At 42.8% G+C, this 26,207-nt stretch overlaps 1 protein-coding gene across 4 annotated transcripts in view; it reads left to right on the forward strand.

Annotated features, from left to right (window-relative positions):
* The window catches only part of PRRT3 (proline rich transmembrane protein 3), a 169,307-nt gene that overhangs the window by 78,016 nt on the left and 65,084 nt on the right, over positions 1 to 26,207 (forward strand). For all 4 annotated transcript variants that reach the window (XM_063940946.1, XM_063940943.1, XM_063940945.1 and 1 more), the window contains exon 2: positions 24,063 to 25,620. In XM_063940946.1, the coding sequence (XP_063797016.1) occupies positions 24,150 to 25,620 (1,471 nt within the window). In that variant the 5' untranslated portion in view covers positions 24,063 to 24,149. The remainder of the gene's footprint in view (positions 1 to 24,062; positions 25,621 to 26,207) is intronic.

Below are 26,207 nucleotides of genomic sequence, written 5' to 3' on the forward strand. Positions count from 1 at the left end.
TAGGAGCTGATTGGCTGGTACTTTTATCACTCGTTATCCGTCTACACCAGTGGTTCTCAAACTCGGTCCTCAGGACCCCTCACTGTGCATGTTTTGCAGGTAACCCAGCAAGTGCACACTGCACAGGTGTATTAATTACTCACTGACACATTTTAAAAGGTCTACAGGTGGAGCTAATTATTTCACTTGTGATTCTGTGAGGAGACCTCCAAAACATGCACTGTGTGGGGTCCTGAGGACCGAGTTTGAGAACCTGTGGTCTACACTGTATCACTTTTTAAGGCTTAATACTACATTTGGGCCACTAAACTTTATTTATTTTTTTAAATACAAAAATAGTTAGCACTTAAGAGAAAAACCGTTAAAACAGATTAAATAAAAGTAACCATTATATACCAGCCTGAGGAAGCGGATGGAATTTCTGTGAAACGCGCTGCTTTATATGGTACTTGATGGTTACTCTCATTTGATCTGTTTTAACTGCTTTTTCTTAAGTGATAATTCTTTTTGTATGTTTTGGTTTTTTTTAAACCCCACTAAATTTAAAAAAAAATCAACTTAAGTAGTGCTTTCCCGTGATGCTGCCGCAGATCCGTCAGATCGGTCAGTTCTCAATATTTTGTCTCATTTGTGATTAATTTAACATCTGAACTTGCGATAGTTTTATCAGGATTCATCCGCCTGCAGTCCTGCTTGCACAGCATATTATCTCTATTTTACATTAAGTCACTTCTGATTTATTACTCAGTCTACTCACAAGCGAGGCTGCCAAAATGAAAGTAATGACAGAATTCAGCACAGCTTCCAGATCACCTTTTGCCTACATGGTTTAATAGGAATGCATGATAGTGTTGATACATTCCTCACAGGTCTTTACAACCTCTCTTTTAAAGGACCAGTAAACTGTTTCGTAATATTCCTCTTTATTTAAGTAGCAACAAGCAAGGAAAACTGTATGGTAAACTTTACTATGACCAGTACATATAAAAATTTGGCGGCTCCTAACGTTATGTTTGGAGGGGGGGGCTGCAAGTGTACTCATGCGCATTTCGCACATGTGCACAAAACAACAAGATGGCTTTTAGGAACTGCATCAGTTGCTCCTCCCCCTGGGACTGCCAGTCCAGCATTTGATTAGCAGAAAGCATTTCCAGTGGCAAGCTAGAATTTACTGGAGGTGCTGCACCCTCTAAGAACTCCCCCCCCCCCCCCCCCCCCCCCCATCCCATCACCGATTACCAACAACAATTGTCCCAATTTCAGTGAGATAGCTGCAGTGTGAGGATTGGGGGAATGTTAGGAAGTATCTCCCAATCAGCACTGCTTTTCATAGCTTCTCATTACATAGTTTTGCCATAGTATTCGTTCCCCCTTCAGGATGTTCATACCCCCTATCCCAGTATGCGCATTGGGAAGGTATGAAGCACACAGCACCTCAGATAATCGTTGCATATGCTCCTAGAATATCCAGGCGATGCTCATAATATTGGGAGAGCAGGCAGTTCTCCCTGGCGGTCGCCAAATAGGTTGTGAAGTGGCCGGGAATCTGTTGTAATAGCCAAAATTGTGTCAATAAGCTACACCCACCTCAGGGAATTTCATAGGCAAAATACATTAGCCTGTGTCATCAAGCCCTGCTCACAACTATTTTATTTCACCTGTAAAGAAGGTATGATAAGTTGGTAAATATGTTTTAAATATATTATTTTAAAATTGATCTGCAGCTTATTTTATGTACAGAAATCACAATTCTGTAATTACCAGATATTTTCTCTTTTAGTACTGTGAATTTTAATACAATGGGCGGTATCCAATTAGCTCCAAAAATGTTGAACAGGTGATAAACAGGGGGGTATACATGAATTTTAAAACATTCTCGCAGATTTTTTTTCGTAGGTATCCAATTGTTACACACGAAAAAAAAACTTGTTTTTCATGCGAAAATACATAGGGTCTGCGAAAATTCGCAGACCTATGTATTTTTGCGTCCGCAATTATAAAAAACCTACCCGCTTATCGCAGATTTGGAAGGTGAATCCAAACCACTGATAAGCGCCAGCCAGCTATCGAGAATAATTGGATAGCCCCCCCAGGTGAATCCATTATCCGTAGTATATTACCGTGGATAATTGAATACCCCCATATGTATGTGCAGTAGCAAGTACATCATTGATGACCTTGGTTGGGGGGACAGGGACCAGGTCCAATGAGATCTGAACAACACCCTGCTTTACTTGAGCATATAATTCGGCCATATCTGTAGTTAGCTCTCTATCACCGTCGTATTTGGTCAAAGAGGATCAGAGTCAGACAAGGATTGCCCCCAATTCATAGTTCCCTGGATCTGCCTATTGATCAATACAATTATGTCAATGAGGACCTGAGCTGTGTCTTTCTCCTTGGACAACTGATAGTGACACCCTGGTTACTATCACTCGGGAGTGCATTGTTGTATTCACTCCACATTATATCGTATGCGAAATCTAGGACATAACTGTTTAGCCTGTTGAACTCGACCAATGAAATCCCTCAACTCTATAACCCTGCTATTCCCAGTGCGTTACTCTCTGCGTGAGAATGTTAAAAATACAAATTATAGTTTCCATAATAGAGATTTTCTAAAGTATTTCCAAATCTGCTTGGAAATCTTTTCCTTTTATTGTAGTCCAGTATTTTAAAATGTTCAGAATAAACATCTTGGGTCCTATTCAATTTTATCCTCATTCCGGGTTCCATTTTTACCCTCACCCCATTTAATTCTCCACTTTATCATTAATTTTAAATAAATCTTCCCAGGTCTGATATGTTTTAATGGAATGTAATAAATTATTAAAAACTCAGGCAGTATGGGACCCCTCCTCCCCTCTAAAATCTTTTAACAAGCCTGGAACAGGTTCATATTAAAATCGGTAGACCCACAAGCTAGTTTCAGAAAACAGGACGGCCATTGAATTAGTGGATACATTGGTGCAATAAGTGAAACTTTTTGTGGATACAAAAGCAGCTACCCTATCACATCTACGAATGGTTCAACTTGAATAAGCTCCATAAGAGTTCCTTTAAATGGAACACTCGGCTTAAAGTGTAAATTGATCTAATAAGTAAATCTGCTAGATAAATGGTAGCTAGAAGATGATTGCTATGGGCAACGGCTTCGCCTTTTCTCTCTTTAAGGTTTGATACATCTTCCATTTTAAATTCTACAGCCTTTAGGATAACCATACATACATACATACATACATACATACATACATGCATGCATGCATGTGGGCAACGGCAGAGATTGTCCAAAAAATTGAGTCCATAATCTGTGTGCCTTGTTGCTATATTGCCATTGTACAGAATCGCAATCGTTCACTGGAGATATGGTTTTGCCTCCCAACCTATTAGTTAATGTGAATGGCTGAATATTTGTGCTATTCAGGTATATTTTATGTAAATTGTAGACAGGTGTTGCTAGACAGCCATATTGGATTACCCCTATATAAACGCCCTCTTGACCACATAGAGGCACCTTTGATAAAGCTGCAAATTAGCAGCGAAACGCGTCAGTTGAGATATTCTGGACCCAAAGAACCACAGAGCTGGTAATTACTTATCTCAAAGGTCCTTACAGGGCTAAATGCCCATTATCTGAACTGTGCATTGCTCCGCATTAGGGACTTTACAAACAATGCCCAGAGACTCAAACTATATTTATACTATATTTATACTGACCAATATTGCTTTTGGTTGTCTCTATGTAATGTTTTCTATATGCTAACCTTAAAGTGAATGTGTTACATGTTTTTATGACACTTGTTGTTCTTTAGATACCGAATATTAGAGCGTTGTTTTTTATTTGTTTTGGTTCATATTGCTTGTGGAGACTGATGATCTCCCCATTTAACAGCTGCCTGGCAAAGCAACCATAGCAGTGCCTTGTCGTACATATTTCTTGATATATATTATTTGCAGAATTGCAATCATTGCTTCAAAAACAAAATTGATGTTATGTGTGAATACTTGCCGAATTCTTAAATGTCACTCTAGGAGATCCCGGTGGGAGTTGCAGGGGATGGGAGGAAGTGGCGCAGGGCATGGAAAGGAGTGGGAGGTGCAGGGGATGGGGTACAGCTAACTTTGTCCTTGCAACCTGACAATGCTAAATTCCTTTGTCGTATAAACAACCCTTTATGAGGTCTAAGAACACTGTACGCTGAATGCGTGAGAAGTACCGTAAAGGTACGCTATTTGCGTATCGATCGCTTAGCCGTGATCGAGACGCTCAGGCGTCACGTTTACTCACGAGTAAATGATCACAGGCAGGCACGCTATTGGCTATAGACAAACGTAATGCTTCGCTATGGCGTAGCGGACGCTTGAGACCACGAGGAGGTCACCAGCGGCGCAGACGCTCACAACGCTATACCTTTATGTCTAAACCTTATCAATGAAATACACAGAATACCTTAATGTGAATACAGGGTGTAAGTGCAACCTTGTGTAACCTGACTAGCTACAAAGCTGCTTGAGCGTTACCGACGCTCAAGTGAACACTTAAAACTATAGAAAATACACAGATACTGGTTTAGGGTCCAAAGCCTATTAACTGTATTATATCTAATATACTTGTAAAAGAGAATCACAGTACAAATGATACACTACAATATAACAGAGACTACCTAACCAGATAACTACACAAGAAATACAATACAATACAATTACTATTTATGGGAAAATGGAAGGGGAAGAGAAGAAGAGATAGATAGAGAGAAATGGCTCATGATAACATTAAATAAGAGACAACATGGTTGCAGATAAAACTACACATGTGAGAGACAATCGCTGCGCAGTTAGTCAATGCTGAATACAGCATGGGATGGAAGCTAGACTCCATTTTGAGAAAACTCCCATAATTCCAAAGACTGCACCACATGCCTGAAAGGGGGAGGGGAAGACATCCAGCAGCAGCCATTTTAGATTTGCAGGTCCAAACACATGGCACTCTACTACACCACAATCACATAGCAGAAAACACAAGACTCCATTTTATTCCAAAATGTCCAAGCCTCAAAACAATGCATATGTTCTGATTTTACAATTCCAAACCATCTAAATCACCTTTCACAATGTAATCCAACTTCCTAGAACCATCTCATAATTTCACATCCCAAACAACTTCAGTATCTCAATAACCAGAGCATATTCATCACAAGACCAGATCACAATGTAATTAACACAAACGTAACTGCATGGTGGTATTTATGATTAACAGGATATATAGTATAACTAACCAGCACAATCTATTTTAAATCTCCATAGGCAAACAAATACCACAAATACTATGCTACAGATTGTATACTGTTCCAATTTATCACAGACTTCACAGAGTATCCACAAACACCCAACAATCACACAACCAAGTTACAATATCCTATTTAAACCAGAAAGCAATCTGTCTGTTTCCTTATCTAGCCATGTGAAATTCAATACTTAGCCTTTAGTTTGGAAGATGTCCTGGGGATTTAGCCGCCATGCTGCTGGGTGCCAGGTAGCTGTGTGTGTGTGTGTGAGTGTAGCTACATTACATCTGTTCTCTGAGGCCACACCTGACCACTACCTTCCTGTTTGACCAGTACCTGGGGGAGGGGTCTTTCTTTCTCCTTTGTATATGCTAATCAGGTTCAGCCCTGAAAACTTAGTAAAAGGTTGTCTTGAGCATCCATTGTTCTAACAATATGATCTTAGCTTTTATACATATAATCATATCTATCCGCTGCAATGTCCCACAACAACACAACAGGCCTCAAACTAACCCACACCTCATTCTGCTTGCTTCAATACCAAACATGATGTGTTTATCTGGTTCGGTTCGAATGATACACATCCATGACATTAATTCATCAGCCAATTCTAAATCTCCATGATGTCTGGTGCTGTTCATTATTATAACCATGTACTGTATGAAACAAGCGCCGAATCCATCTCAGTGCCATGTCCGAGCAAATGCGTGTGTTTCCATATATTGCTGTGCTCGCTGCGCATATTTGCAAGTATAGCGACTTATATGTGTGCAGTTTATATGGTCTCTCTATGTAATATTTTTGACTTTGACAGTCCACCCTTTGGCAGTCACCAATAACTGCCACTTCCTAAAACATTTCAAAAAGAGAAAAATATATGTCAGGGGTTAATACATTTTCATGGTTGGGTAAGGGAGGAGAGAGGAGAAGGTGTGAAGAGGGTATGACCTAGTGAGATAGCAGAAGCATGTGTGTATGAATCCATGTTTGGGGGGTCATGTATCATCGTGCCGTACGTGTTGTACATCAAGCTTCGAGGTATTGCGAAGTATACATTTGAATTCCTTCTTATCCCGTACTAAGGGTCTGTGGATGGGCTGTCAAACTTTACCGAGCTCATTTCGGCTGTGGTTGTAACAAAATGGGGGAGCACATTTTAGTTGATGATACATGAATGGGGGAGGTATGTGGTTGCTGATATCTGTGCCTGTATTCCCTATCGACTATGTGTGTCATTACCTGAGGGTTGTAGAGATGAAGATAAAGAACACTTATGGAAAATGCAATGATATTCTATGTCAGGGAAATGTACATCTGTTGTTGAAGTTTTGTTCGGTATCTGTTGAGAGTCGTCTTCTTTGCGCTGTATTGCTCTTTGGGCATGAGCAAATAGCTTTGTCAGTGCCATCAGATTTACAAAAAATGTTGGGCTAGCGTGAGTTTAAAATACTAGGGAAACTGGGGATCCATGGCAAAGTTCATCAAGTGTCCATATCATAGGTTGTCAAAACTTCATCTTTGGTGCTTGTCTGTTGTCTGTATAGCGTCTCATCAACTTCCTCGTCCAAGGGGGTCTTTGTATCTTGGAGAAAAGCAGAAAAACAGGTGAAAGAAACGGACCGTATAATCGCATTTTCATCACATCATGGTTTCTATCATTGGGTCATATACCAAATCCAGGTTAATTACAGTTTCCTCACTCCTTAGACTCATTACCTCAGGTAGTACTTTTCCAATACAACACAATCCTTCAGAGTTTGGGGCAAGCCGCTCATACGCCTTTCTCCCGCATATGAAATATGCATCATCGGGGAGAACATATGGGACGGAATATGTCATTACCATGTTACACATTTTCCATGTGAACTCTCCTAACCCTAATTCTCCCATCTGTTTAGTACACGTATCAGTTTGTACGATATGTGCACAGTATCCTGGTGATACTTCTCCAACTCTCGTAATCCTATTTCCTAAGGTATACCTATACCGGAAAGATTTTCCTCTACTGGCTATGTGGCGTACAAGCTCTGTATCTGTAGGCATTCTATCTGCTCTATGCGAAAAGGTCATGGTTTGGTTGCTCCATGACACTTCCCAATTTCCCGGCTTTCGGGGATTGGAGATGTTAAAACATAATAGGGACCTATCCACATGGTATTGGTGGAGCTTCAAACTAGGAGGGCTGGAGATATTAAACCTCCTGTCCACCGGTCTCCCACCCTTTAGCTCAAGTACCTCCCCTATCGTTAAAGGAAATGGTACTAGCCCTGATTTACTATGACCCTGAGGTACTTGAGAGCATACCCAACAATCTGTTTTATTTAACACACTACCCACTAAGGAGTGATAGTCACTCAATGGATGCCGGTCCATATGGATATTAAAACTGGATTGGCATTTCTTTATGCATCCATCCTCTACCAGATTGTCACAGAGCCTACAGATACAATTTTCTTTTTGAACTAACAATCCTTCACAATTGTTTACAAATAACATGGTTGTTAGATCGTGCCCGGTACTCGCCTTTGCTTGGTGATTGGGTTGCTATTGGAAATTTACACCTCCGTCTCAGTCATCAGGACCTTTCTGGATCCTTTCTCGACCTCACTGGTACTCTCACCGAAACAGACTGTTCTGGTCAACATCATGGTCAACAGGAAAATCCATATCACAGTCTCTTGGGGCAAGTCCATCTTACAGGATGAGAAAAGAAGAAATTTGTAAAGGGGGTATAAGAAATCAGTTTGAGGGGGGGAGAACTTGTTACGATAATAAGTTCTCTCGTCTTGTTGTTCTTCTTGTTCTGCTGTCCTCTCAAAGGTGCTGTCTCTCAGTCTTCCAAACGAACATTCTGGTGATGCAATATTCCTTCCTAACCGGCGATCTTTCTGTAAGGAGCAAAAATCTGGCATTACCATTGGTCCAACTGAGGGGTGACATACCATCTTTAAACCATGAAAACATGAGTGAGAAGAGAGAGAAAACAAAAAAAAAACAAGAGATAGAGAACAATTCATATGCATATATATATTACATAACTCGACATTAACCATCAATAGGAAAAGAGAAACAAAGCATTTTTAAAACATTGTCAACATTAAGAAAACATTGTTAGCATTAGAAAAACATTGTCAGATTATCAGGCTGTCATATCTACGTGTCTAATGGTCTCCTTGAGCAGTCCCTCCCCACCAGCACCTGCATTACTCCACTGTCTGTATCTGGCCAGAAATACATTGTGGCGGAGGTCATGCTGGGGTTTGGTAGACTTCTGCAAGGACCAAGTGGATATGCAATGTGTGAATTCTTACCAATACTCGTCAGAGATGGGGATAGAGAGAGAGAGAAAAAAAAACATTTCACAGATACATTTACAACGTTTCACCTGGTCATTCCTGTGTCTTCAGGGAATGACCTCCCAATTTATTAACCGTTACCTCAGGCTTACCATCAGTCCTAATGATCACCTTTCCTGACTATATATTATGGGTGTGGCCCAAAATTCTTCCTATATGATCCCTGATTATAATTTGGTGTGTCATAACTTTTGCTCATTTTCATGTCTAGGGGGTCTGATTTTATGTGGGCTGTTGCAGTTACTGGCATAATGCCCTTCTCTTTTGCACAGATCACAAATCCTTAAGTTCCTCCATGTGCCAATGGCCTGGGGTTTTGGTTGATTTGATGCCTCCTCAAACGCTTGGATGCTCATCACCATCAACCGCTTTCCCTGTACCTACCTGATTCCTTGGATACCATGATTATGTCGTTGTCTAGGGAGTTGATATACCTTCTGTGAATCTTTGATCATACAGTTAGATCTTTCCTAGGATCTGGGTAATCAGACATGATTGATCTCAATTCTGTCCGGGACCAGGGATGGCGCATTGCACTGTCCTTGACGGGAATGGTTCCCTGATCATCAGTCTTCCCATTGGGGACTGTGATCACCCTGACAGGACTAAACTCAATTACATCACCTTGTTTTGGTCTTACAATATGGGGTACATTTGTTTGTGCGTGATATAAAACATTGTACGTACCTGTGGACACGACCTCACCTGACCCTCCGTTAGGGGGTTTGATTATTGCCTTTACCAATTTGGTCGCGTCCACCTGGATGTCTTGTAGGATGGCTTCTGGAAGAGGTGCCGACATCGTTCTGGGCTCACTTTCTTGTTGGTAATCCTGAGGGAAGTTTAACATGGGGTGCGACTTGCACAGGTTAACATTTGTAATTTTTACACTTTCATTTTCATAAACATTATTACATTTAACACTTTCATTCTTAATACAGTTACTAAGTGCATTTTTATCGTACAACATTGTGCCATTTCTCTGCAACCATAATCCTCTTCAATGCCATGTCTCTCCTCTCAAGATGAAAGTTAGATATGTAAGTTACATTTCTTTGCATTTCACTTTCCTGTTGCCATAACTGCAAACAATCATCATGTTTAACTCGTTGTTTCCAGGATTTTATGAGACTGATCCTTTGCCTTAAATTATGCAACACCTCTGAGTCAAAACTACCTATCCCGGGAAATGGTGCCTTATCCCCCGCAGTCATTCGTGTCCATTCATCACAAAAGGTCTCAGTGTGGGGACCATATTTCCCCCACATTACTAACCGAGCAGACCCTCGGGGTCTGCAAGCCTCTGGAGTCTGAATCCTGACCTCCGACCGTCTCTGTGTTGTGCACTTGGCTGCCATTGTGGACCTTTTTAACACAGAAAAACTTCCTAAAATGCACCAAACACAGAACTTCGTTGGAAATCCTTAAAGCTCTTCCACTGAACTTCTTCTGCTCCGGGTATCCCCGTTCCGCCTTCTAGCAGACACGTGTAGCCGTTGCAGGCCCTATCTCTAGAGATTTTCCTGAGGAAATTCCCTTCCTTTTTCTTTACACAAATCACGCTTGCATGTGCTCCCTACAACACGTATGAGGGCAAGATTTACGCATGGATATACGACCTCATATCACGTTGCGTTATTGGTCACACATACAACCGTGCGGTCCAATCGTACCACTTATAGACACTTGTTGCCCATAAATGGTAGGATCATTGGAGTCTCCCTACTGTGCTCCAAAACAGCCAGAGCGTAATACAACGAAAACTTTATCACACTCTGTTGCACGTTTTCACTCAGATCGTGCTCATCACGTTCCACATAGATCACACAGATCACAAAGTCCACAAAGCGGAGTTCAATACCGTTTTATCACATAGATCACAAAGTCCACAAAGCGGGATTCAATACACTCATACCGTTTTCAACCCACTATCATTCTTATAGTTTTCTGATCAGAAAAATCATTTCCCGTAGTCTGATAGCTCTCCCCAGAGGCGTTACAGTAAAGTAAGGTATTTAAACTAAATTTTGGAAACTGAACAAATGTGTGCTATTGTCTTGTGGCTTCTGTATCGCCTTACTATAAGCGATATTTCACTATATAAACGCTTACCAAACACCACACAGTATCTTCTATGCTGTGTGCTTGTTTTTTTTTTTTCAGTTACTCCCTTACCTTTTTTTTTTTTTTATAGCAGCAAATTTTCTCAGCACGTTATCAATGCAAATGGCAAACAGGAAGGTGAGATGTGAAACTTACACAGATGAAAATGCAATTCTAAATTTAATCTAATAACATACATTGATGTAAGCACACGCATATAGATATTACATATAAGTACCAATCACTATTACTTATGATTGACTATGATATAGATTAAATAAATGCATTAAAAAAAAAAACCTCATTAAATGATGATTTCTTTTTGACAGTGGATGGCTGATTGTTTCCTGAGTCAACTGAAAACCAGCCGCTCAGAAAAAAAAATAAAAAATTTGACCTTCCCAAAATGGCCGCTGCTCCTCCCCCTTCCACCTCCATGAGGGTCACACAAAATGGTGGACAGACCATGCGGCCTCTTGTCACAAAGAAAGTCATCATTCAAAACTCCTAAAGTTATTCTAGGCCTGAGTGTGTAGTTGGCACCAAATTGAAATAAAAACCAGATTTTCAAAGACAATAGCGTACTGTTCTTACCTCCGGTCCCGGATTCCCTCAGCACCCTTTACTAAGCGAAACAGACGCTTATCCAATCAGCACTGCAAGGAATATGATCCCGCCCTTTGCTGATGGATAATGTCTGCTGATATTACCTAGCAGAGATATGTGAAGGACAGGACGAGTCCCCCAATTGACAATGCTAAATTCCTTTGTCGTATAAACAACCCTTTATGAGGTCTAAGAACACTGTACGCTGAATGCGTGAGAAGTACCGTAAAGGTACGCTATTTGCGTATCGATCGCTTAGCCGTGATCGAGACGCTCAGGCGTCACGTTTACTCACGAGTAAATGATCACAGGCAGGCACGCTATTGGCTATAGACAAACGTAATGCTTCGCTATGGCGTAGCGGACGCTTGAGACCACGAGGAGGTCACCAGCGGCGCAGACGCTCACAACGCTATACCTTTATGTCTAAACCTTATCAATGAAATACACAGAATACCTTAATGTGAATACAGGGTGTAAGTGCAACCTTGTGTAACCTGACTAGCTACAAAGCTGCTTGAGCGTTACCGACGCTCAAGTGAACACTTAAAACTATAGAAAATACACAGATACTGGTTTAGGGTCCAAAGCCTATTAACTGTATTATATCTAATATACTTGTAAAAGAGAATCACAGTACAAATGATACACTACAATATAACAGAGACTACCTAACCAGATAACTACACAAGAAATACAATACAATACAATTACTATTTATGGGAAAATGGAAGGGGAAGAGAAGAAGAGATAGATAGAGAGAAATGGCTCATGATAACATTAAATAAGAGACAACATGGTTGCAGATAAAACTACACATGTGAGAGACAATCGCTGCGCAGTTAGTCAATGCTGAATACAGCATGGGATGGAAGCTAGACTCCATTTTGAGAAAACTCCCATAATTCCAAAGACTGCACCACATGCCTGAAAGGGGGAGGGGAAGACATCCAGCAGCAGCCATTTTAGATTTGCAGGTCCAAACACATGGCACTCTACTACACCACAATCACATAGCAGAAAACACAAGACTCCATTTTATTCCAAAATGTCCAAGCCTCAAAACAATGCATATGTTCTGATTTTACAATTCCAAACCATCTAAATCACCTTTCACAATGTAATCCAACTTCCTAGAACCATCTCATAATTTCACATCCCAAACAACTTCAGTATCTCAATAACCAGAGCATATTCATCACAAGACCAGATCACAATGTAATTAACACAAACGTAACTGCATGGTGGTATTTATGATTAACAGGATATATAGTATAACTAACCAGCACAATCTATTTTAAATCTCCATAGGCAAACAAATACCACAAATACTATGCTACAGATTGTATACTGTTCCAATTTATCACAGACTTCACAGAGTATCCACAAACACCCAACAATCACACAACCAAGTTACAATATCCTATTTAAACCAGAAAGCAATCTGTCTGTTTCCTTATCTAGCCATGTGAAATTCAATACTTAGCCTTTAGTTTGGAAGATGTCCTGGGGATTTAGCCGCCATGCTGCTGGGTGCCAGGTAGCTGTGTGTGTGTGTGTGAGTGTAGCTACATTACATCTGTTCTCTGAGGCCACACCTGACCACTACCTTCCTGTTTGACCAGTACCTGGGGGAGGGGTCTTTCTTTCTCCTTTGTATATGCTAATCAGGTTCAGCCCTGAAAACTTAGTAAAAGGTTGTCTTGAGCATCCATTGTTCTAACAATATGATCTTAGCTTTTATACATATAATCATATCTATCCGCTGCAATGTCCCACAACAACACAACAGGCCTCAAACTAACCCACACCTCATTCTGCTTGCTTCAATACCAAACATGATGTGTTTATCTGGTTCGGTTCGAATGATACACATCCATGACATTAATTCATCAGCCAATTCTAAATCTCCATGATGTCTGGTGCTGTTCATTATTATAACCATGTACTGTATGAAACAAGCGCCGAATCCATCTCAGTGCCATGTCCGAGCAAATGCGTGTGTTTCCATATATTGCTGTGCTCGCTGCGCATATTTGCAAGTATAGCGACTTATATGTGTGCAGTTTATATGGTCTCTCTATGTAATATTTTTGACTTTGACAAACCTTGCCCCCATTGCACACTGGTGCAATTTGCAACATTTGGTAACAGGGGCAATACCACAAGTACAGATGTGTCCATGGTTATCTTGGCTAGTTTGCTGCGCCTAGGCACAACATGGTTTATTAACATAAACCCTTCATCTATTGTCCTCAGCTGCAATACAAAAACAGAGAACAATACAGCAGGGGATTAAGTCATTACAGCAGGGGATTAAGTCCGATTTCCCAGTCTCAGTTAATCCTATTAAAGGTCAAGATAAACATGGACCCATCTGTATGCAATTCATGGCGAAACACGTCGTACAGATGGGTCCATGGTTATCTTGGCTAGTTTGCTGCGCCTAGGCACAACATGGTTAATACCCCTTTTCCACTAGCTAAAAAAACACGGGTAAATGCACGGGGGCGCGCATTTACCCGTGTTTTTTGCAAGTGGAAAAGGGTAAACCCGGATCAAGTGACCCGTGAATCCTACCCGGCTATTTACCTGGGTAGGACACGGGACTGATCCGGGTAGGGTTGTAGTGTAAACGGGAGCCGTGTCGATGCGACACGGCTCCCATTTACACTGTATGGAAGGGCGGCGCTGGGAGATCATGTGATCTCCCTGCGCCGCCCCTGCCGCGTCACTAGAAGCGTCACCAACCCGGCACATGCCGGGTTGTGACTGCTGATGGGAAAGGGGCCGAGCACGGGTCGCAGCAGGGGGCAGCTCCCGTGTCAGGCTCCCGGCTGCGACCCGTGCTCGTAAGTGGAAAAGGGGTATTATTAACATAAACCCTTCATCTATTGTTCTCAGCTGCAATACAATACAGAGAACAATACAGCAGGGGATTAAGTCATTGCAGCAGGGGATTAAGTCCGACTGCCCAGTCTCAGTTAATTTTATTAAAGGTCAAGATAAACATGGACCCATCTGTAAATCTCTCCCACCTTCCAATTCACTTTGGAAGTAGGTGGGATCCAGGAGGCTAGAATTTATATAACAAGTATATAAAACAACAGGCTCTACTATGAGAGGTTTACAAAAACAATAGAATGGAAAGGTATACTGTAAATACACAGCGCTACTGACATGTAATCAAATCCAAATAAAATATTTATGTCAAGCAGTAAAAGCAGTTTTAATACACAAATATAAATATGATTAAAACTAGAATAAAATAAGATAGCCTTAAAATGGGAATAAAAATCCAAAAGTATTAGGCAGGTCTCTGGGCATATGAATTGGTCCAGTACTGAGACAGTTATTGGTCAGTTCAACAATAAGGCTCTTAGCCCTTGATGGTGACAGTCTAGCTAAGAAATTACTGGCTCTGTGATCAATTGATGGAGTCCATTTAGTGATGGTCCATAAAGGCAGAGGTGTCCAACGCAAAGGGTATTAATAATACTCCACAGTTGGTATGCTGGAGAAGATAATAGAGCACGTTGTCCCCTTGTTGGTAAAGGAATTGCTTCCAGAGATGCCTGCTGTCCTGGCACATGTCACTGACACGTTTCGCTACTCAGTGCAATTTTATGAAAGGGATCAAGGAGGTTGGTTTACTCTCCAAGGAGGGTGGGAGAGCTCCCAGAAATTCTGGAGTCTTCTGGACATTCTACGAGGGTAGGTAAGTATGATTTATATGACCAGTTTGGAAACCAATGTTTTGCTATTCAGTTAATTTCGCAATATACATGACGCAATGCATTTATGTACCAAATCAGTCTGGTGTCAGTAAGGAAATCTTGCATCATTAAAATGAATGTTAGTTTCTCTATCGTCCTAGTGGATGCTGGGGTTCCTGAAAGGACCATGGGGAATAGCGGCTCCGCAGGAGACAGGGCACAAAAAGTAAAGCTTTTACAGATCAGGTGGTGTGCACTGGCTCCTCCCCCTATGACCCTCCTCCAGACTCCAGTTAGATTTTTGTGCCCGGCCGAGAAGGGTGCAATCTAGGTGGCTCTCCTAAAGAGCTGCTTAGAAAAAGTTTAGCTTAGGTTTTTTATTTTACAGTGAGTCCTGCTGGCAACAGGATCACTGCAACGAGGGACTGAGGGGAGAAGAAGTGAACTCACCTGCGTGCAGGATGGATTGGCTTCTTGGCTACTGGACATCAGCTCCAGAGGGACGATCACAGGTACAGCCTGGATGGTCACCGGTGCCGCGCCGCCGGCCCCCTTGCAGATGCTGAAGTCAGAAGAGGTCCAGAATCGGCGGCTGAAGACTCCTGCAGTCTTCTAAAGGTAGCGCACAGCACTGCAGCTGTGCGCCATTTTCCTCTCAGCACACTTCACACGCAGTCACTGAGGGTGCAGGGCGCTGGGGGGGGGCGCCCTGGGAGGCAAATGTAACCTATATAAAGGCTAAAAATACCTCACATATAGCCCCCAGAGGCTATATGGAGATATTTAACCCCTGCCTGGATTCACTAAATAGCGGGAGACGAGCCCGCCGGAAAAGGGGCGGGGCCTATCTCCTCAGCACACGGCGCCATTTCCTCTCACAGCTCCGCTGGTCAGGACGGCTCCCAGGTCTCTCCCCTGCACTGCACTACAGAAACAGGGTAAAACAGAGAGGGGGGGCAAATTTATGGCGATATTTTGATATATATAAAGCAGCTATAAGGGAGCACTTATTATAAGGCTATCCCTGTTATATATAGCGCTTTTGGTGTGTGCTGGCAAACTCTCCCTCTGTCTCCCCAAAGGGCTAGTGGGTCCTGTCTTCGTTAGGAGCATTCCCTGTGTGTCTGCTGTGTGTCGGTACGTGTGTGTCGACATGTATGACGACGATATTGGTGTGGAGGCGGAGCAATTGCCAAATATGAGGATGTCACCCCCTAGGGAGTCGACACCAGAATGGATGCCTTTATTTATGGAACTACGGGATAGTGTCAACACGCTAAAGCAGTCGTTTGACGACATGAGACGGCCGGACAATCAATTAGTGCCTGTCCAGGCGACTCAAACACCGTCAGGGGCTGTGAAACGCCCTTTGCCTCAGTCGGTCGACACAGACCCAGACACAGGCACTGACTCCAGTGGTGACGGTGACGAATCAACCGTATTTTCCAGTAGGGCCACACGTTATATGATTTTGGCAATGAAGGAGGCGTTACATTTAGCTGATACTACAGGTACCACTAAACAGGGTATTATGTGGGGTGTGAAAAAACTACCTATAGTTTTTCCTGAATCAGAAGAATTAAATGACGTGTGTAATGAAGCGTGGGTTGCCCCTGATAAAAAGCTGATAATTTCAAAGAAATTATTGGCATTATACCCTTTCCCGCCAGAGGTTAGGGAGCGCTGGGAAACACCTCCTAGGGTGGACAAGGCGCTAACACGCTTATCTAAACAAGTGGCGTTACCCTCTCCTGAGACGGCCGCACTTAAAGATCCATCAGATAGGAGGATGGAAAATATCCAAAAAAGTATATACACACATGCAGGTGTTATACTACGACCAGCTATAGCGACTGCCTGGATGTGCAGTGCTGGGGTAGTTTGGTCAGAGTCCCTGATTGAAAATATTGATACCCTGGACAGGGACAATATTTTACTGTCGTTAGAACAAATAAAGGATGCATTTCTTTATATGCGTGATGCACAGAGGGATATCTGCACACTGGCATCACGGGTAAGTGCTATGTCCATTTCGGCCAGAAGAGCTTTATGGACGCGACAGTGGACAGGCGATGCGGATTCAAAACGACATATGGAAGTTTTGCCGTATAAAGGGGAGGAGTTATTTGGAGTCGGTCTATCAGATTTGGTGGCCACGGCTACAGCCGGGAAATCCACCTTTCTACCTCAAGTCACTCCCCAACAGAAAAAGGCACCGACTTTTCAACCGCAGCCCTTTCGTTCCTTTAAAAATAAGAGAGCAAAGGGCTATTCATATCTGCCACGAGGCAGAGGTCGAGGGAAGAGACAGCAACAGGCAGCTCCTTCCCAGGAACAGAAGCCTTCCCCGGCTTCTACAAAAGCCTCAGCATGACACTGGGGCTTCTCAAGCGGACTCGGGGACGGTGGGTGGTCGTCTCAAAAATTACAGCGCGCAGTGGGCTCACTCGCAGGTAGATCCCTGGATCCTGCAGATAATATCTCAGGGGTACAGGTTGGAATTAGAGACAGATCCACCTCGCCGTTTCCTGAAGTCTGCTTTACCAACGTCCCCCTCCGAAAGGGAGACGGTTTTGGAAGCCATTCACAAGCTGTACTCTCAGCAGGTGATAGTCAAGGTACCTCTTCTACAACAAGGGAAGGGGTATTATTCCACTCTTTTTGTGGTACCGAAGCCGGATGGCTCGGTAAAGCCTATTCTAAATCTGAAGTCCTTGAACCTGTACATAAAGAAGTTCAAGTTCAAGATGGAGTCACTCAGAGCAGTGATAGCGAACCTGGAAGAGGGGGACTTTATGGTATCCTTGGACATCAAGGATGCGTATCTCCACGTTCCAATTTACCCCTCACACCAGGGGTACCTCAGGTTCGTTGTACAAAACTGTCACTATCAGTTTCAGACGCTGCCGTTCGGATTGTCCACGGCACCTCGGGTCTTTACAAAGGTAATGGCCGAGATGATGATTCTTCTTCGAAGAAAAGGCATATTAATTATCCCATACTTGGACGATCTCCTAATAAGGGCAAGGTCCAGAGAACAGCTAGAGATGGGATTAGCACTGTCGCAAGAAGTGCTAAAACAGCACGGGTGGATTCTGAATATTCCAAAATCCCAGTTAATGCCGACAACTCGTCTGCTGTTCCTAGGGATGATTCTGGACACGGTTCAGAAAAAGGTTTTTCTCCCGGAGGAAAAAGCCAAGGAGTTATCCGAGCTTGTCAGGAACCTCCTAAAACCAGGAAAGGTGTCTGTACATCAATGCACAAGAGTCCTGGGAAAAATGGTGGCTTCTTACGAAGCAATTCCATTCGGCAGATTCCACGCAAGAATTTTCCAAAGGGATCTGTTGGACAAATGGTCAGGGTCGCATCTTCAGATGCACCTGCGGATAACCCTGTCTCCAAGGACAAGGGTGTCTCTTCTGAGGTGGTTGCAGAGTGCTCATCTATTGGAGGGCCGCAGATTCGGCATACAGGATTGGATCCTGGTGACCACGGACGCCAGCCTGAGAGGCTGGGGAGCAGTCACACAAGGAAGAAACTTCCAGGGAGTATGGACGAGCCTGGAAACGTCTCTTCACATAAACATTCTGGAACTAAGAGCAATATACAATGCTCTAAGCCAGGCAGAACCTCTGCTTCAGGGAAAACCGGTGTTGATCCAGTCGGACAACATCACGGCAGTCGCCCATGTGAACAGACAGGGCGGCACAAGAAGCAGGAGTGCAATGGCAGAAGCTGCAAGGATTCTTCGCTGGGCAGAGAATCATGTGATAGCACTGTCAGCAGTGTTCATCCCGGGAGTGGACAACTGGGAAGCAGACTTCCTCAGCACGATCTTCACCCGGGAGAGTGGGGACTTCATCCAGAAGTCTTCCACATGCTGGTAACCCGTTGGGAAAGACCAATGGTGGACATGATGGCGTCTCGCCTCAACAAAAAACTGGACAGGTATTGCGCCAGGTCAAGAGATCCGCAGGCAATAGCTGTGGACGCGCTGGTAACGCCTTGGGTGTACCAGTCGGTGTATGTGTTTCCTCCTCTGCCTCTCATACCAAAAGTATTGAGAATTATACGGCAAAGAGGCGTAAGGACGATACTAGTGGTTCCGGATTGGCCAAGAAGGACTTGGTACCCGGAACTTCAAGAGATGATCACGGAAGATCCGTGGCCTCTACCTCTAAGGAGGGACTTGCTTCAGCAGGGTCCCTGTCTGTTTCAAGACTTACCGCGGCTGCGTTTGACGGCATGGCGGTTGAACGCCGGATCCTAAAGGAAAAAGGCATGCCGGAAGAAGTCATTCCTACTTTGATTAAAGCAAGGAAGGAAGTAACCGTGCAACATTATCACCGAATTTGGCGAAAATATGTTGCGTGGTGCGAAGATCGGAGTGCTCCGACGGAGGAATTTCAACTGGGTCGATTCCTACATTTCCTGCAATCAGGATTGTCTATGGGTCTCAAATTGGGATCTATTAAGGTTCAAATTTCGGCCCTGTCGATTTTCTTTCAAAAAGAATTGGCTTCAGTCCCTGAAGTCCAGACCTTTGTTAAGGGAGTGCTACATATACAGCCTCCTGTGGTGCCTCCAGTGGCACCGTGGGATCTCAATGTGGTTTTGGACTTTCTAAAATCTCATTGGTTTGAACCACTAAAGAAGGTGGATTTGAAATATCTCACATGGAAAGTGACCATGCTTCTAGCCCTGGCTTCGGCCAGGAGAGTGTCAGAACTGGCAGCTTTATCTTACAAAAGCCCATATCTGATTTTCCATTCGGACAGGGCAGAACTGCGGACTCGTCCGCATTTTCTCCCTAAGGTGGTGTCAGCATTTCATCTGAACCAGCCTATTGTAGTGCCTGCGGCTACAAGTGACTTGGAGGACTCCAAGTTACTGGACGTTGTCAGAGCATTAAAAATATATATTGCAAGGACAGCTGGAGTCAGAAAATCTGACTCGTTGTTTATATTGTATGCACCCAACAAGATGGGTGCTCCTGCGTCTAAGCAGACGATTGCTCGTTGGATCTGTAGCACAATCCAACTTGCACATTCTGTGGCAGGCCTGCCACAGCCTAAATCTGTAAAGGCCCACTCCACAAGGAAGGTGGGCTCATCTTGGGCGGCTGCCCGAGGGGTCTCGGCATTACAACTTTGCCGAGCAGCTACGTGGTCAGGGGAGAACACGTTTGTAAAATTTTACAAATTTGATACTCTGGCTAAGGAGGACCTGGAGTTCTCTCATTCAGTGCTGCAGAGTCATCCGCACTCTCCCGCCCGTTTGGGAGCTTTGGTATAATCCCCATGGTCCTTTCAGGAACCCCAGCATCCACTAGGACGATAGAGAAAATAAGATTTTACTTACCGATAAATCTATTTCTCGGAGTCCGTAGTGGATGCTGGGCGCCCATCCCAAGTGCGGATTATCTGCAATAATTGTACATAGTTATTGTTAACTAATTCGGGTTATTGTTGAAGGAAGCCATCTTTCAGAGGCTCCGCTGTTATCATACTGTTAACTGGGTTTAGATCACAAGTTGTACGGTGTGATTGGTGTGGCTGGTATGAGTCTTACCCGGGATTCAAAATCCTCCCTTATTGTGTACGCTCGTCCGGGCACAGTACCTAACTGGAGTCTGGAGGAGGGTCATAGGGGGAGGAGCCAGTGCACACCACCTGATCTGGAAAAGCTTTACTTTTTGTGCCCTGTCTCCTGCGGAGCCGCTATTCCCCATGGTCCTTTCAGGAACCCCAGCATCCACTACGGACTCCGAGAAATAGATTTATCGGTAAGTAAAATCTTATTTTTTTATTAAAACAAAAATAGAAATATTAGCGCGTATTATTATCCTATGGATAAGGTTGACAATACATAACACTATCAGCACCATCAATACATTTTAACATCTCTACTGCAGAAAAGGCTCTAATTACAACCAGAATTTACAGTTTTTCAATTGCCAACATTGAATACAGTAGAGCCACATACAGTATATCCTTCCTGATAGCTGGGCGAGTCGAGAATGGGGTTAAATGTTGTATGTCAAGGGCTGTCTGTTTATGTACTTCAGCCTCATAAGTATTGGGAGACGTGGGTGCAGGCATGAAATAGTCATTGCTACTATTGGCTGTGCACTCTGGCCAGTAACACAAGCTGACTATCACACAATGAGTCCTTTTATCTTGTTCGGCCCTTCTCTCTCTAATAACAGTAATCTGTTTAAAAAAAAAAAAGCAAATGGTCGAGAACGTTATGTGAAGCTGCAGTCCCACTTAACTGTAAGTTCATTCAAATCTATACCGTCGCTGTGTAATGTGAAAAAATGCTTTTGTCTGTCTGTGTTCAGCGCGCCTAGCACTCGAAACCTCTCACTAAAAAAACTCTGTGGTGTGATGTTAACCTTGCATTAGCAGGGAGGTCAAGTGCGTTCATCAAGGCTCTGGTGAGGTCGCTCCGTAGATTTAGTCTCGGACGGGGTGAAAGAATTAGTGTTGTGTTTTTGTTATTGAGCAAATTTATCTAATTTTGTAACTTGCACAGATTCGTGTTTTGCTCACTTTTTAGTTACTGAACACAAAATTTATTTTTTGCATCTATCATAGCATCAAATCTATAGCTGGTCCAGCATTACAGGACAAGGCCTCAAAGCCTTTTTGCTAGGCCATGGAATATCCCTTTCCAGCACAATGTATATTTGTTTAGCATTACAATTCCCAGAAATAGGAAAAGACTTAACCAAAACATTACTTAAGAGAGGAAATGTCAGAAAATTTCAATGGGACCTCAAACTAATAAAGTGTTCGCTGACTCCAGGTTGTTTGAAATGTTATCTGCGGTGAGTGCTCTTTCCCATTCACATACAAGTATATGTAAAAAAAAATTTTTTTTAGGCTGGTCTCAAGGAAAAAAAAACATGACTGCAAATGATTTTCATATGTGGTCTGTCTTCTCTTTGGAAATAAGCCCAGGTATTTTATTTGAGTTTAATGTTAGAGCCCATTTTAAGGCATATGAATGAAAACTTGGAACAACCAGTGCTTCCTTATCCCGATGAAGCCTTAACACAGCATGGCTGGGTCATCTGAGACATTTTTAAAGGTAGATGATTCTGGAAGGTTAATACTATGCTTAGGACAAAAAAAGAACCAAAAAGGACTATAGTGTCCAATAAAGTGCCGCTGTCAACTACATGAGGGGAGAAGATCTCTGAGCTGAACTAATATTCATGAAAAAGCAGCCTAGCGATTCACGGGGGGAACCAATGACATCATAAGGCACATTGGGCCTGGTTTATAGCTGAACATAAGTGCATTTTCATGATGTAAAGATGCCTCTTCTCATCCATACAGAGTCATGCCTATCTTGGGTTTGTAGCTTCCTGTGTGTGGACATGTGGGTCAGGTGTGTGCAAGTGTTAGTGCAGACGCAAGTTAAGCCTGCGCCTTTACCATGTATCCTGTTTTGAGTCACATAAATCCTGAAATATGTTGGCTATGAGCAGGGGCGGTTTAAGAGAGGAGAGGGCTCAATGCAGGCTCATGCAGGCCCTCTCCTCTGGCAGCGCAGCAGAATATGGCTTTGTGCCGGAATGTACTGTGAATGTGCAGGTCTCCAGGAACATGGCACCTGTGCTATGTCCCTGGATACATCTCTACTGCGGATGCCCAATTCTCAGAGAAAATGGACGCCCCGATATTTTACTGGTGATTTCGGTCTGCAGTGGTGGTCAACGCCAGGACTCAGGAGAGGTGAGAATAATTATATGGGTGCGCCCCCCTGGACCCAGGGGCCTGTGTGCATCGCACACCCTGCACCCATTGTAGATGCAATAATGGCTATGAGATGTATACATTGCATCTTGTATAAATGTGGGTGGGATATAATGGTGATGATGCCACATTTATGCACTGGGGGCATCTGGTAACATTAACCTCCCCATACCATTCCCTAGATAACATAACCCCCACGCCAATGCACTCACTGGCTCTGTGAAATAATCCTCTGCCTGCTTCCCAGAAGTAATGCAGATTAAAAGACTCAATGGATGTCAAGTGGTTGAAATGATAGGGGTAAATGGGGCAGAGGGGTGCAAGGACAATGAGGTGCTTGCTGAGTGGCCCACTCCTCCATCATAAAACAAAAAAAGGCGGGGAGAAAATACCTTTTTTCTATCAGGGCCCCAAGAACCAACATGGTTAGCCCATACGTGGGTTCACCCCTGCTATGCAGTCCACTATACTACTGGTCAGGTTGGGCATTTGCCCCTGACCCAGCGACTTCTGAATGTAGTCAGGGTACCTTACGATTTTTGGTTCCTCTAGAATACAGCAGCACACATTCTACTTGTACGTTAGGTTTGATGTATCAAGCAGTGAAAAGAGTGGAGTAGTGGAACAGTGGAGAAGCTGCCAATAGCATCTAATCTTCATCTACTTATCATTCTATATAATGTACTTGATAAACACTTCCTCAAAGCTGATTGGATGCTATCAATCAATTCAACTTCATTGTCATCAACAATTCATGGACATGAACATGAAATTAATCACACGTGCAATCAGAAAAAAAGAACACTACCACCCTCCACTGTTGTTACTGCTTGATACTGTACATCAACCCCTTAGTTTTTAAATTAGAACTTTACTCATCAGACCTTGGCCAATGAACATTTCGTTTAGATATTATAATAAATGTCATTGTCACATTAGCCTTAATATTATGTTAATGAAAATAAAAAATGCATAAAATTAATCAGAGCAGGGGTAATAGAAAATGAGATCCCTTGTTGTTGTATTTTCTACAGCTATTTGTGATATGTCAAAAAGGCTCCTAATTTCTGTACATAAATCCCCACCCAATTACGGACTGTTTTCTCACAAAGTGCAGTTTTTCAGCAAAAGACAGGATGTGAAATTGTCAATAGCCTTGGCAAGCTGCATTGTGTATATATTATCACAGCTATAAATAGTAACTTTTTCTTTTCTCTTGTATGGCAGGTCTTTTGGGTGTATTCATATAAGTATAACAAGCCACGTTAGGACGGCAAGCAACTGAGGTCAAATTACTGTGCGTGGAAAATAAAAATGGCCGATTGTGTGCATCTTCACATGTTTATATGTATGGCCATCTTGGCCGCCATTGAGTCGTCAACTACCTTAATTAAATTAGACATCACTAAAGCAACACTTACTCCTGAAGTTGCTGAGGGCAACTCAAGGAAGAATTTTTCTGAAGAGGCTTCTAAAAGTGCATTGGACGTCCAAAACGTTTCCCCTTGGGAGGGAAGGAATAATGAAGAAGTATCACATACCAAACCACCTGGAAGGAGATTTGCCAGTTTGGTATCAGTAGCTGCGTTTATGCCGGATGAGAAGATAACAGATAATATAGAGGAGAATGTACAGAAGGTCTCAAATGAGTTTCCGTATAAAGATCATAAAAAACTGGCAACTGGCAACTTGCAAAAACACAATAAAATGAGCCAGAGACGCTCATCGAGCACTGTTGGGACAAGTGCTGAAGAAGCTGGACATACGCTCTCCAAGATACATCCTACTATTTCCAAAATATCTGAACCAGATTCAGAATCGGAGACCACAAACCAAGTCCAGATGAGAAATGGTGAAAGACCGGAGTTGAGTGATGAGAAGTCATCTTCTCAAGCTTTGCAACTGGAAAATTATGTTGACTCTGGAAATGTGCAGGAGAGGAAAATTGCAGCATTGACCACCGTTCATCCAGTTGTTTCCACCATATCACTGACAACTGAACTGCTGTCAAATGTACACACAGGAGATGACGGACCTTTCACCCAAATACAAAAACTGCAAATAGAGAGTGGAGATGAACAAGCAAACAAAGCGCTGTTACAAAATATTGTCGAATCTCAAAATGAGCTTGAGGACGATGATACCCAAGCCACACCGGAAGCTATAAAAGAAATGATTGAGGACAATTTTCTTGGTGAAAATCTAATCCCAAAGGTATATGCAATGCAACCTACAGAGAGATACCATGCTGCATTCAGGACCACGGATGGATACTCCACTTTAGTAGATAGTGGGCCAGAAGGCAATGAAGTTATATCTGCTGACGTTGAGTTCCTCCATGCAGACAGCATACATTATCAGAAGGATGGTAACACAATCCAGGAGGATTTCACAAAAGCTGAAAACGACACAGAAGATCCATATTTTTCTCCTTTGCTTCAGGCCAAGAAAACATTAGATGCAGTTGTCCAAGTCAATAATGTAGAGACTTCTACAGATCTTTCCGACAAGCCACATCCATCAACTCCACTGCCCACCTTACCTCCTTATTTCATGGAAGATGACCTTCCTCATGCTACTGTGAGTATCAGGGATCAAGTAACATTGGAGGCAAAAGCAAGGATGGAAACAGAACGGATATTAATGACAGGAGGAACTGAAGATGAGGAGGACACTCCTGTCATCCACCCAATAGCTTCCAGCAAGACAGGCCTGCAGGACATGCTCTTAACGTCTTCACAAGGTCACCAAACCCCAACACCAGCGATGCAAGTATATGGGAAGAGTGAGTATACATCTTACAACCTATTGCTTTGTTCCCAAAGCCAATAGCATCTTATGTCTATAGTGAGCACAGTGACAGATGACACCTCCAACTATAATATGTCATGGTCTCATGTGCTTACAAACCACTGATTTTACCTTGCGCTTGTTTTTTTTTGTAAATGTTATGCAAAGCATGGGCATGTAATCTGTTTGACCAAGTTAACCTTATTCGCAGTAGTTTGCCATATAGATTATTCTGCTTGAGTAATCTATAATATTATGAATGCACAATGAAAGAACGGTGTCACCTACCGATTAATAATGGTGAGAGGCTTGTTGCAATATATATAAAAATAATTCCACTGTAATTTTAAATAACATATTGGGCCAAAATAATTGATGTATACCCAACTATAGCTGGGACCCACTGTTTTTAAAATGTTGCAGGTTAACACCTTTACTGCTGAGGATGAGTGGGACTCATTCTAAGAACTGCAGGGGTTTAAATGGTAGAGAAAAGTCCCTCACCTTATATTTGCTGTTGCTTGGACCTGTGATCACCAGACTATATCAACATGCATTGCATACAGATTATTACTGTTTTGA

Source organism: Pseudophryne corroboree, chromosome 9 (assembly GCF_028390025.1).
Source record: "Pseudophryne corroboree isolate aPseCor3 chromosome 9, aPseCor3.hap2, whole genome shotgun sequence".
NCBI lineage: Eukaryota > Metazoa > Chordata > Amphibia > Anura > Myobatrachidae > Pseudophryne > Pseudophryne corroboree.